General features: G+C 28.5%; 1 protein-coding gene across 3 annotated transcripts in view; it reads left to right on the plus strand.

Moving 5' to 3' along the window:
- Positions 1–9957, plus strand: part of LOC142319004 (uncharacterized) — a 267597-nt gene extending 257640 nt beyond the window's left edge. For all 3 annotated transcript variants that reach the window (XM_075355789.1, XM_075355790.1, XM_075355791.1), the window contains 4 exons: positions 3595–3676; positions 5792–5951; positions 8319–8408; positions 9727–9957. In XM_075355789.1, coding sequence (XP_075211904.1) covers positions 3595–3676; positions 5792–5951; positions 8319–8408; positions 9727–9855 — 461 coding nt within the window. In that variant the 3' untranslated portion in view covers positions 9856–9957. The remainder of the gene's footprint in view (positions 1–3594; positions 3677–5791; positions 5952–8318; positions 8409–9726) is intronic.
- Positions 9958–15022: the final 5065 nt, after the last annotated feature.

Raw genomic sequence — 15022 nt, forward strand, 5'->3', positions numbered from 1 at the left:
CTTAAAGTAAGAGTCATACACAACAAACTAATGTTTAAACGAGAAAGTGAATAGGCAAGCATGGACATGAATGTTTGAATAATCCTAAATGTAAACATTGTAGAAGGCTCTGTTACTGTTTTTATTTCAGTGTGATATGTTGTATTGTTGCTAGTGTTAATACTGCAGTTAGGTAATGTACGCTTGTTTATAAAGTAATTTTATTAGCAGGGAACTTCTCTTTTATGCGATATCTTTTATTTTTAATTTTATTATGGAAATTTTTATTTTAGCTGTAGAGAAACTGGGATAAGACACGTGAGGTGCAATTGGTAGTTTTATAATTTATATTAACTGTATTATTGTAAGAACCCCTTTATTTTATAATAATGGATTATGGAGTGTTCAATTGATATTCACACTGAAACAGTTTGTCACGAATTGACTTACAATAGATCAGTATTGTATTTTTAGAGTTTACTGAACAGTAAATAACATTGAAAGAAGTGGATATAGTGAAACAAAAAATATCTGTACTTTTCATAAAACCGAATATTTAGATAAATATTTTCATATTAATAGGAAAAGTTGCTCTGACCCATTTAACTGTCACACTAAACCAGTTAAGAAATATCTTTGACACTTTCAACAAGCAATCCAAATTTAAAATTAATTCCAGGCAGAGCAGTCTGTACAAAATGCTTAAACAAAACACAAAAACCACAAGATGATACTGAAAGCGAATCGGAATATCAAGATATATATGAGCAACCTCAATGTGTTTTAGTAGAGTCTGTGAATAAAGATTGTTTAGCACACGGCATTACCCCCCCCTCGTTAAGGTTCAAAAATTGAGCAGTTCAACGAAACCAATTTTAAAAAATTAAGTTACCAAAATAGCCAAGTCAGTTACCAGTAAATTAAACAATTCCTTTGATTTAAATAGTTTTAGAGAAGAAACCAGTTTAGTACCATAAAAATATGCTGATTTAGGTGAGGAATATGAAGAATTAATCATTAAAATAAAGGATAAAATGAAAACAATTACATAAACCCAGGAAAAAATTAATATTTTAAGTTTTTTACAAAGCAGCTGGCGCATTCAAAACAATTCAAAATGAGTTTACTGTTAGTCAATATTTAGCTTATCAATCCAAACAATTAATTAAAACACATGGAATTTTGCTACAAGAAAAACCCAGTCATGTAACTGATGAAAATGTTATTAAATGTGTCATTTAACATTTTTACTAGAATGATGAGCACAGCCGAATGATGCCAGGAAAAATGGACAGCGTTTGTAAGATGAGCTGACAGGAAGAAAATTAATATTAAAAAAAGGCTTCTCTTGAAAGAATTGTACACAGCCTTCAAAGAAAAACATAATTTAAAATTTGGTTTTTTGAAATTTGCTGATTTTAAGAACTAAACTTTGTGTGTGTGTGCACGCGCGTGCGCACATGCACATACACACACTAAATCATAGTCAATATTACAAGATTTGGTTATGTAACAAAATGAATTTTAATTACACTAAAATGAAGTTCCATCTTTACTATTTCCAAAAAGCCCTTTTTAACCTCTGTATGATGTAAAATCAGAATGCTGCAGCTCATGGAAAAAGTGAAGAAAATGGCTGTTTTTTTTACCTGTTGGCAAGTTAGAAAATAGTCTGTTACTCAAGAAAGAAATTGTGGTGAATGCATCTTCCCAATTCAGCTGATTTGGAAGTCAAGAATTCCAGAATTCAAGTCCTAGTAAAGGTAGTTACTTTTATATGGATTTGAATACTAGATCATCATGCATATCAGTTTTTTTTGGTGGTTGGGTTTCAATTAACCACACATCTCAGGAATGATCAAACAGACTGTATAAGACCTACATTTCATTTACACTCATACATATCATCCTCTGAAGTAATACCTGAACGGTAATTCCCAGATGCTAAACAGAAAAAATAAAAGAAAGATATTTATAACAAAAGAATGAGTAAGACATATATTGCTCAGCTGGGCTACTTCAAAATCTGTTCATGGAGGGTGCCACACAAACTCACAGTAAAGAACAAACAGCAACGGAATGTTGTGAACAGCTTTTTACTATACCTTCCTTTTCAGTATTGTGACAGCAGATAAACTCAGGTCTATTATTAAGACCCTGAAGAGAAAAATGACAGCATGGAACATAAGCACACTTAACAAATTATTCTCCACATTCAAAATAACCGTCTGGAAGAAAAATTCACTTTATAACGTTCTTGGATTCTAAACACTCATGATTAACTATCTGGAAGTTGGGTTGACTAAATTCTGTGTGATAGAGATAGTCGTTAAAACGCCTTAGGAGACGGCACATCATGTTTGATAATCTGTGAATCCAATAATTCTGCAATACAATAATGTTCAGCTACACACATTGCGTGCAACCAACAAGGGTCTTGTGAAATTCAAATTTGAACCTATTTCACATCGTTTATACTCACCAGATTTGACACCCTCTTTTTCCACTTGTTTCTGCAATTGAAGGGGTACATTGTGAGGGTAATTGAACGATGAACTGAAGAATTTAGTGAGATCGTGGATCATAGAAAGCCTTCCTGCCTTCTTCATTGACAGAATGGAAAGGAAGAATGCATTCACTGTTGGAGGAAATGTATGACTGTAATTGGTGATTACATGGAAAAATAAATATAAGTTTGTAGTAAAAAAATGTATTTTTATGCTATATTTGACTATCTTATTTGAAAATTATGAGTGACATTATATTTCAACCACTCCTTGTATGTCACTTTTGTTTTATATTTTGATTTCACTCGTTTTTTGGTTTTTCAGTTTCTCTCAGTGTGGGAGGGGGGTAGTAATAAGCCTAATTTTTTGTCAATTAAAAAATAAGGAAAAGTTATGCAACCTGTCTGCCACCTTGTTTTTTCTTTGTATGCTGTGCTAGAAGCAAAATTTATTTTTTGCTTATTTGTAATGTGGCCTTTTTATGCCAACCTTAATCTCTGGTTTTTTACCTATTAAAAAAAAGTTTCATCTCAGTCAAACGGTTTTCATCATAAATCTTACAATGTGAAATTTCAAAGTGATGTGAAAAATATTGTTACAAAAGTATAGTAGTAATACGTCTGTTTCTCTTAAATATATATATTCTTTAATTCCTTTTTCTTTTAAATATTTATATTTGAATTTACAATTATCAGGAAGCTGTGATCGATCGTTGACACCATTCAAATTTATTTTTATGTAAATTTATCTAAAATGATATTGCAGCCAAGACCAGGTTGGTAATATGGATTACATGCCACAGGTTGATAATTACAGTATTAAAAACATGAGAGAGGAAAAGAACAGAACTGTGCAATTATTTCTGATGTATGTATAACTTGTAGTAACTTAAAAGTAAATATATATCCATTTTAGTAATTTTTTGGAAATGAAAAGATGGAAATAGTTTTATTAAGGTACAGCATGGTGAAAGGAGGTAAAACACCTTTCTTTGTTTACAGTAGTCAAAACAGTGTGATGTTACATGGGAATACCTATTCAGTCTTCCTCTTATTTATGTTAAACTTGTCATTTTTAATTAAATAAAATCATGCCATTTTTCTTTCAGTTAATGCATTGACAGAGAAATTGCACAAGATGGAGGAAAAAATAAAAGCAACCAGTACTGGAGCTGAGGGTAAAGTTGATAGGTGAGTTTCTTTGTAAATTTTTTTTTCTATTTTAAGTATCTCTTCTGATTGTGATGGGTTTTCATTCCTTGATATCCTAAAGGCCTCTAAAAATTACAAACAGACTTTCTCATATTCTGCCTTACTTCTTAGACCATGACTGATCTAGTAAATTTCTTTTTGAAAGACACTAGTGTACTTTTTTACTTCAGCTACAGTTTTTCTAACTTTATTACCTATAGTACAGTGAAAACAAAATAATAAAAAAAATATGGTAAGGAATTATAATCATTGATTGTTTATTTTTACTGACTGAGATTCTGGAGGCTAATTCAAGGATATGTGGTTTATAGTGCTAAAGGGAATGAAATGAGTTTTAATAGGTAACAAAAATTGTCTCAATAACTTACATTTTACAAAATTCTCTGTAGTTTGATATTTTCTATTTTGTACAATAAAAAACTGGTATTTTTTCTTTTACAACAAAAGAACTGAAGAATTGTTTTTAGTTTTATTTTTAAGTGGCAAATCTATTGTGTACCTGTGATACTGACAAGTGATTAGCAAAGTAAAACCACTTCCAAGCACATTCATAATAACTGGGAAAAATTGATTTCAATATTGACTTATAAGTCAAAAAAAAATAAAATTGTTAATAAGAAAACGATGTGGTAAATCTATACACCAAAAACCCTTAAAGGTTTGATAGGGGAACACAGATTTATATAAATTATTCTTTGGTTTTTCTTTTTTGTTGTATTTTTAAAATTAAATTATGAACAAAATTTGAGGAAATCTAATTTTTCGTCCAGTTGATTGCAATCAAAAGGGGAGGTGCACAACTAGATGTTACAACAGTCCTAAATCCAAAATTTTAACATCTTACACTAATCATTGTTGAGTAATGAGAGATACATAGGTACAGATGTCACACCAAAACTAATCAAAATGGATTCAGGGATGGTCAAAATCGATATTTCTGTTAAAATGTGAAAACTGAAATTTTTCGTAATCCCAGTACTTCCTTTGCTTCATACAAGGAAGTAAAAATGACTAAAACATGAATATATAAAGTAATTAATGTAAAACTATTTCCCCCCCCACCTCGTACTGCAGGGAATAAAACAATATTAATGCAGTTTTCCTGGGCCGTGAAATTGCTGTTGTATGTAATTTGTAAAATGTCTTTAAAAGTAGTAATTTAACAAAATTTAATGAGTAAAAATTATTGTTTAATTTAATTCTGCTTGTTTGTCTATGAAAAAATACATTACAGTTAGAACACTATAAAATTTCATTAGAATTTACTGTTTTTGACCAAAAATTAGGATAACATTGAATGCTTACGAGTTTTTAATTTTTAAATAAAAGATTTTATAAAAAAATGTCTAACAATCTTATATAATGTTTGTATATATTTTTTTTATATTTGCATCATTAAAAATAAGATAATGTCTTATTAGAATATGTTACTAATTCAGTAATAATTAACCTTCATAAAATAACTGAAATAAAGCACACATTTTATTTTGCTTCAATATCCAGAATTAATTTTTAAATAGAATGATTTATATCTGAATTTTGGTACAGCAGTTACGGTTCTAGTCTAACATATATGAAAGCACTCTGTGAAAAACCCTTGTGGTAACTGTTGTTTTTTATTGTATAGCATACAAAACTACCAAATGAGACAGAATTTTGTAAGTTTGAAGCAGATTTAAAATAAATAAATTCAAAGTACAAACTGACATTTTTCTCTTTCTTGCTTACAGCACTTATAGAGATTTACTTACTCTATTCTTCAGGATTTTATAGAATCTTCATAAAAATAAAACTACCATTGTTAAACAAATATGTCAATGGTCATAATTTTTCTTATTCAGGAATATAATCCATATTGTTTTGCAAGAAAACTAATTTTACCAACTTTAAAACTGAACAAGATAGTTCTTGTCTCAGTTTCTCGATTACAAAGCTATTTATATTAAAGGGTTTCATTTATTCCTTGTCAATATAAAAGGATTTTCTTCTTATTTAGCAGAATTTAACTGTTTTGTAAAGTGTTGTCGTTTTTTTTATTTATGTTTTTTATAAAAAAAAAAAATAATAAATACTTAAATTTCTGAAAATTTTCAGGTACCTTGTAAAAAATCTTCTGGTTGGTTTCCTTTCTGCTCCCCAACAAAGTCGAATGCAAGCTCTGCGGGTACTAGCGACTGTGGTTGATCTTTCTCATGAAGAACGACAGAGAGTTGGTCTAGAACCAGCTTCTAGCTCTGATGCATTACAACAGCAGGTAAGAAATTTTACATGAGCCTAATTTCCATCTTTGTTAGCTTTTTAACAGACCTTAATTATATTTTATAATATAAGTTTTTAAAAATTTTCATCATCAAATATTAGGAATAAAATATTAAGCACAGTCATTACTTTTGAGGTTTAATTTTAATAATTTTTTTTTTAATTTATATAAATGTAAAAGCTGAACATAACAAAGTTAAGAAAATTAAAGTTGAAAAATTGACTTTTCGGTGCTAAATTATGGATCAGATAACTTCAGTCAATCCAGAGTAGCTATGATTTGACATGTTAATGTAGAATTTCCAAGCAGGATGTGAAGGTTATTCTAAATTATTAAAGCACTCATAACATTAATTGTCATAATAAGTAATGGTATAGACCCTACAGAAAGTTAACTATAAGTTGATGTTTATGTATGTAGGCTTTTCTTTTTCCTGCTTAGCCACAAGTAATTACTGTTCAGATATTATTTCAGAGGATGAATGAGGATGAGGATGGATATGTATGAGTGTAGTCTTGTACAGCCTCAGATCGACCACTTTGTGGTTACACCAAAGAACACCCCGGTATCCACAATCTAGTATTCAAATCTGTATAAAAGTAACTGACTTTACTAGGACCTAAACACTGGAACTCGACTTCCTAATCAGCTGATTTGAGTAGACGTGTTCACCACTAGACTAATCCAGTGGGTTTATGTATGTAGTCTGCCCATAGTTAATTCACTTCGTGTATGTCTTTATCATCCAACGGTCAATTTTTAAGATTTTAATGTCTATTAATACAATGGCCTTTCTCTCTTGTAACAGACTTGCCAGATCGTAGTTGGGCAACAGAAAAGTTTGTTAATAAAATGGTAAGAATTGGTTATATTTGAAATCGTTTTGTATTATAAATGTAGTACAAGAATAAATATTAATATATAGTGGGATTATTTATCGATAAATTACAACATTGGTTAAATTGTAAATACTGATAAGCTGTGTAAGTAAATAAAATAGTATATAAAAGTTATGAGTTTAGCTCATATCAAAATGAGTCTCATAACAGAATCAACAGAGACTCAAAAAGACCTTAACCTCAAAAAAATTGCTAAAGTGATTGCATTTTGTGCTATGTACAACGGCATAAGCGGGGGATTAGTCACTAACAGGCATCACTAATTGGTAATCATAAATAAAAATTGACATTTTTAAGACCTGTGTGTGTGTGTGTGTGTGTGTGTGTGTGTGTGTGTGTGTGTGTGTGTGTGCGCGCACTCACACAGACACATGATTCAGACATGAAATCAATTAATGATTTCTTATTTATTTTGCAAATGACTATGAACCTATAATTTCTTATTATTCTTAATCTGATTATTAAAAAACGAGTAACATATGTTGTCTTTATTAGGATTCTAAAAGATAATAACCTATCCAAAGTTTTGAACAACGAATCAAATCTTTACTGGTAAAAATTTATATGCTGCACAAATGCTAAAATATTCAAATAACATGTTTTTCAATTTAAATAAATTAGTCTACCTTAAAAATATTTTGTTCATTTTTAATTTACACTACCAGCCCCATTCTGTATAATTCATTAGCTAAGTGGTTAAAATGTATGGAAATAATTGTACACATATATATACTATATAATTACTATACAGTATTAATATTTATTATTAGAAAATTGGAGGGATATGTAGATGGGAAAAATTATACAGGTAGGCAACATTTGGAATATGTAAAACAAATTTTTAGGGATGTAGGTTGTAGGGGGTATACCAAAATGAAACAACTTGCACTGGATAAGGAATTTTGGAGAGCTGCATCAAACCAGTCAATTGACTAAGACAAAAAAAGATAGAAAATTGTTAATAAAATGTTATTTTATAGAGCACTTATTTTTGAAACCTTGTAAAAGAGTCAATTAGTGGAATGGTCAGTTCAGGGAACGTTGGTTAAGAGGGCAACTGTTCCTGAAAACAAATCTTTTATGTAATAGTTGCTCATTTTTACTTTTGATTAAATTATTTATAACTTTAATAATTTCCCTAGTTTTATACCCTGTTTCTGTTGAAAATTGGAATACCAGATATAATTCTGCAAGGACGTTTTTATACATTTAAGTGTTTAATAATTGTATTAGTTTAACTTAACTCTTTTTTTTTACAATGAACAAACTACATTTAGATAATTTATCGTATTATGATAAAGCTATTTTTCAGTTCTGATTTGTGCTTAATACTTCACATGTTTAGAAATATTTTACTATTTTTATTATTAATATAATTTTATTAATTTGTTCTGAAGTATTGGGTTTTTTATGGCCATAAGTGAAGGCCAAAGAATATAAAATTTTTTGGTTTTTTTTTCAGTCTCTTTCTGAAGCATTTGTAAGATTTTTGGAAAATGAATCACGGCCTCAGCCTTCACTTCGGCTCTCATTAGCTGAGGCAAAACCTAATGTAAGTTAACTTTTTCTTATGTTCTTTCTTATATTGCTATTGAATATATTCATCATGTAATTTCTTCCAATGTAACTTCTCTTTTCTGTCTAAATTTTCTCTTTGCAGAAGTAATTGCTGTTAAAAATGTGGCATTTGTGCCATATTTTTAAAATTTAAAATATTTTAAGAAAGAACATTTTCAGTTATGTACAAAATATGTTTGTGATCATCTCAAAAAATTCACCAAATAAAAAATGGTAGATGGGGTTTAACATCAATTAATTTTAGTTTATTTTGATGTGAACATATGCTGCCTACATATTTCCTATGCATACATTGGGAGGTAGAACTTTTTTTTTTTTTAAGTGGACTCTATTTTTGTTGATTATTTTGATCTTTCTCTACAGTTTTATACACGCTAAGCCATGTTTAAACGTGAATGAAAATAATTTCAAAACCTCCTAAATGTAAGTTTTCTTACCGTTTGAAAGAAACTCTTTATGTCATTATTGCACAGAAATTTTTCAGAAAATTTATGTCGTAGGTTGTTAAATATTTATACAGTGTTCAATATTTGAAGTAGTTTTTATTCAAAAATTTTAATTAAAATTCAAAATTTGAAAAGCGTATTTTAAAAAATTCAAAGCTTGGTCAACTTTGAAGTTTTGCAGTAGCTTTCTGCAAAATTGTAGTTGTGATATAAATACTATGGTGCAAAATCTGATTGCTATTGAATAAATAGTGTTTGCACAATGGCATTTTGAATTTTGTACGCACTATTATCTATTTTGTACCTGCTTGCATAGTGTGCATTTTTTCCAGAAATTATCTGATTGACATTTTGAAAAAATTTGGAAAGTAGATAAAATTTACTACAAATTGTTACTTTACACTGTCATTAAAATGCATTGAAGTAGTTGAAAATGGATTTTAAATATGGTATGTTCATTTTGGTGCCTGAAAGTAGTCAAGCGATGGGGAATTACAGCAGTAATTCCTAATTACTGAATAAGTAATTCAGTAATTAGCTCAATAAATTTTCAAATTATGGTAAACTTGACTAGATAAATTTACTACATGAAATAAAGTTACAGTTATTTAGTTATAATTTAGGAAAATGGTCACACTAAACTTTCCAATAAAAAGTTTTTTTTATAAATAAACTGATGAAGCAGTAATGTTTTAGCCTAAAAGTGAAAATTGATAATATGTTGTATTTCCTGCAATTTTGGTCGAGATATAGATTTGTGTTTGAAATCTTCTCCACTCTGAACATTTTTAAAAGAATACTACTTTTTGAATATACATTTTTAATTTATTTATTTTTATTTATTAGGAACCAAAAAGTCGACGTTCATCAGCTTCTGTTTTATTACCAGATGTGCTGCCTAACATTCCTCAGTTTACAGCTGGACGTAATTCTGGTTCAATTTTAAAAGATGTTCTAAAGGATGATCAGTTATAATATACATTATTTATTAAATAAATAAAAATTGGTTATGAATGTTGTATTATAAATAAAAAAATTGTATTATAATAATTATTACATAAATATAGTTTTTATTCAAATCAGTTTGTAAAAAGTCTTTTGATTGAACTTCCCTATCAATATTAGAATCTGCTTAACACCGACCCTTGTATTAATTTTGTTCATCACCTTTTAGTAATTGCACATATATTTTTTTATGTTTATAATCTAAATTTAAAATTGCCTATTACAATAACTTCACATATGGAAGCATTTCTTGTTAAAAAAGCATTTACTAATGTGTGTATATATTCTATGTAAAACACTCTGTATAAGAACAGATTATTTTTTTGTAGGTTTTTCTGTATTTTAATTAAAAATAAATAAAAAAATGTTTTTTCAAATTAAAAAAGAAATATCAGACGTCACCACATGACTTCCTTGTATGCATATTAAATTACATATACACATGTTTTTAAAATGAAGAGTACATAAAATTTTAATTCATTAATAACTTCTGATTTGTTTTATTGTTATTATTGAATTATTATTTATTGTAAACATTTTTTTTACAATCAGATGCTAATAATTATTAATAAATCAACATATTTAAATTAAAAAAAAAAATTAAAACAGAAAAATGAAGTTGGATTTGAATCGATTTGCATCTCTTCTTGTAGGATTAAAATATTACATTAATTATAATTTAATTTGGCTATAATTCTGGAACCAATGAAAATAAGTACCACTTATATTCGTGAAAAGCTGTCAATTAGGGCTTATTACTGCAGTTAAAAAGTCCAAAATCTAAATTTTTTTGGATTTTGGGCTTTTTTAGACACTTTTGGTCAAATCAATTTCAATCAAAACAGAAGGTGCACAACTGGATGTTACAACAGTCCTAAATCCAAAATTTCAACATTCTATGGCTAATCATTTTTGAGTTATGCGAGATACAAGTATGTAGCGCCAAAACTAGTTAAAATGATGGTCAAAATTATATTTCCATTGAAATCTGAAAACCTAAATTTTTCACGATTACAGTACTTGCTTTACTTTGTATAAGGAAATAATAAATCAAAAATATAATGCCTTTTCAAATTAAAAAAGTGAAAAAATCCCACCTGGTTGGTGTTAGGGTTAACTCATCACAAATCAGTTATTTAAAAGCTGATTTTTGAAGTCAAAGGTTCTAAGATTCAAATCCAAGTAAAAGTTAGTTCCTTTTATATGAATTTGAATGTTAATCAGTGGAAATCGTACTGTAGTAGTGGTGGGGCTTCAATTAACTTCACAACTTAGGAATGGTTGGCCTGACAAGACTACACCTCATTGTCAACGTTGATAATATAAATAAAATGTTTATTTGTATGGCGGTATTGGTATATCTAGTAGATTAGTGGTAATGGGAATCAGAAAATTTGTCGAAAAAAATTAAGGAATAATGTAATTTAAAAGTAAATAATGATACTAATAATCTAATCTAATCTTTTCTGTAATAAAATTTCATAATTTATCAAATTTTTAATTTATTTTCACTTTTTTTTAAGATGTAAATAAGCTTTCAATAAATAAACTAATATAATCATAATCTTTCTAAAAATATTCAGTGATATGTCGTCTTTCGAAAGCATTAAAGCGTGGTTAGATTTGATTGATATAACCAGAGCTATGTGATCCTTAAGTTATTTACCCGAAGAATACAAAGAAGCATTTTTCCTAACCCCAATATATTATATATACTATATATATACTAACCCAATATATTATTTTTATACTTAGTATTTTTAAGTAGGTTAAGAAAGACTGTCAAAGTATAAGAGAGGACATTATAGCCCTAACTTTGCTAGTTTGTTAAATTTTTATTATTATTTAAATACTAACAATATTCAGTTCAGTACAATTTTTTCTACATTATCAGGTAATTGCTGACTTATGTGGAGTGGCATACAGCTTAATAAATAAAGTTTAAGAACTGTATACGTGTACTTTGAAAGTATGCATAAACTATTCCATTACTCTGAAGAAGAAAATTATTTCAAAGTGATGTTTTCGTAAAAAATAACCATACTTTTAATAATTAGTGTAATCGTAATATACAACCTGAACTAAAAAAATAATATAAATAAATATATATATATAAAATTATTGTTGAAATTAAAATAAAATTACTGAACCTTATTAAGTTGAGAACCTCAAATAATAGTTATGTAACTGGGCTTAACAATCTGAAATAATTCTATGACACTTCGGACTATATACCAAATTAATAAACATGATAAAACTAACCCTCAGAAACTCGTAAGTCAAGGGTAAAATTCAGAGGGGAGCTCTCTGAACCATTTGAGAGATCTAGGAATGCTAATGAGGGTACGGCTCAAAAAATGCCCCCAAAATTAAAAATAGGTTGAACATCTATGTTCTAGTTTTGAACATCTTCAACATTAGAAAGGGCACAAAGATTGGAACGTATGAAAAAGGACTGGGAGGACCACAAGGCCCAAACAATTCCCATCGAAGAGGCTTGGATAATGGACTGGTTAAACTGGTGCTGTGAGATCATAAAAGATAATAATAATAAACAAAACATTCATACAAATCTCTTTTAATTGTATCAAAATATTCAAATCATGTTGGATAGTAATTATTTTTCATTATTTGAATCTTATTTGATACCATCGTATTTTAACTTCAAATTTACTAAAATTAATTTTCCATTTTATTGTATATAATTATAATGAACTGAAAAAAAAAAATTAAATAATATAATTGAAAGACAAATTAGTAATAGAGTAGTTATTTGCTAATTTTTGTAAAACTTGAAGAATAATATACAACCATTCTGTAATTAAAAAAAATACGGTAGAATTAAAATACATAAAATAAATTTACATTTTTAAAATATTTTGTTAAATGTTTTTATTGCTTTTTTTTCCTTTAGAAGTTTGAACAATAATTATTTTGTATATTTAGTTTTTTAATCATTACTCCTTATAGAAATTGTACTTATAAAAATTTCTCAAAAAAATGTTATGAAAAACCAATACAGTTTTGTTCATCTACAGAATATAATGCGTAAATATTTATTAACACTGTATAAATAAATACGCCATTAATATTTTAATATCTATTTATTTGAAATAAAAATCTGTCAAGTGAAAAACCGGGAAAGTTATCTTTTGCAAAAGATAACTTTTAAAAAATACGCAAAAATTATTTAAATCTAATTTGCGTAAAATAGGAATTTACGCAAACAAATTATATATATATATATATATATATATATATATATATATATATATTAAATGGTATATACAGTAAATTAATGATAAAAAAAGCACTTTATACTCAAGCTAAGTTTACCATAATACAGAAACAGTATATACAGATTCACGTATCATTTGCAGTATGCATAGCCAAACGCTTTTAAATATTGTAACAAATTTTACAATATTTAAATAAAAGCTTACAATTTCTTAAATATTATAAAATTAGCTCACAGAAAACGGAAAAATAGCGAAGCGATATCAGTAAATGTTTGGTAACGAGTGAAGAGTGCGTCACGAGATAGGGCACTTGTTAGGACCAGGAGGTGCCTTTGAGCTCAAGGTGTTCCGTATGTATTCCTCTCTGAAACAGGCTGTTTAAAATAGTAAGCAATGTAGCAGTAATAACTGAACACATAATTTTCAATGTTTATTTTTCTACTGACCTGAAATAAATGTATTATTAAGAACATTTTTTCTACAGTATTGGTTGTACTATAATATTATATGTAGGATTACAAAAGATACACATAAATAATTTTTTTCATAGCATGAACGATAAATCAACTTTATTTCTTATAGGCCTATTCTAAAAATAATTCAAATAAAATAAGAAGTCTGTTTAAATTTTGTAAATTACTGACGTAGCTAATACAATTTTTTTTACATGCTGCCATGTTCACTGTCTTTGTCGTCACGGAGATTTATAATAAAACGGTTCACTGTTTATTCTCGCACCCTTCTTTGACAAAATTGTCTTCCAGAAGTTTATCAGCATGACTAACGTACCTAACCCAGTCATCAATGATTTTATTCAAACGAGTTTAATTGATAGTAGTACGGTGGAAGGCATAACATTTCGTGACTCATTCTTGCTGCCAACTCGTCAACCTCGTGAATTTTGTATTTTCTACTATATTGTTGAATAATATTTAGAAAATCAAGCTTAGTGACTGAAAAACCAGGGCCAATGTTTTTTTCTTCTAACCATTCCCAGATTTCTTTGTGTTGCTAGTCGGCACATTTTCCTTATAACTCGAATGGCATCCTTCTTCTAATCCACAAAACAAATCCGTGAACCAATTGGTAAAAACCTCTGCATTTATTTCGTCATGGAAAACACAACATTTCTTTGAATGAAACAATAGTTTAGCACTATAAATAAAACCATGCCTGCCCAAAACAATGTGCAGCATGACAAAATTAAAGGCAACCTTTACCGACAGGAACCTTCACCCACCTGTACTTGACGAATTTTACCAAATATAATTTTTGATTTACCCAAGGTTGATCTAAATAAATAATAGGGCGTGGATTTTCTTCGTTTTGAATATTATGGATTTTTTTGAAGGAACACCTCCCGTAATAAAACAATATCTTGCCTTCCCATTAAAGATCTTCCACCGTTACATGTTTTTAATGAAAATCCAAGATCCTTAAAAATTCTCCATAAAGACATCACACTACCAGTGTAATTAATTTTTTCTTTTAAAACATGTGTTTTACTTTGTGAATGGTAGGATACTCCCCACAGTCATAAAACTCAAGGAGGGTTCTACGGATCCACGTCCTTATCACAGTCATTCAAATCTGTCACTGGTTTATTATGTGGTCGTTTTTTCTTCGGACAAGAAAAAGAATTTACATTTGTTTTGTTATCGGCTTTTCTTTTTGTATCGCTCTTATTATTCTCTGCAATAACTTGCTCAACAATTCTGAGAGAAACACAAATAAAGTAATCGTCAGGATTTATTTACAGGTAGTTAAATATTGAAAACCAGAATTCAGTCCTATTGACAAAAGACATTAGCATAACCGCTAATCTTAACACTAAGACAATGCTTTATCACGTAAGTGTTTTTTCGCAGATCAAGAAGTGTAATGCAGCTGGACAAGTG

The sequence above is a fragment of the Lycorma delicatula genome, chromosome 2 (assembly GCF_047948215.1).
Source record: "Lycorma delicatula isolate Av1 chromosome 2, ASM4794821v1, whole genome shotgun sequence".
Taxonomy (NCBI): Eukaryota; Metazoa; Arthropoda; class Insecta; order Hemiptera; family Fulgoridae; genus Lycorma; species Lycorma delicatula.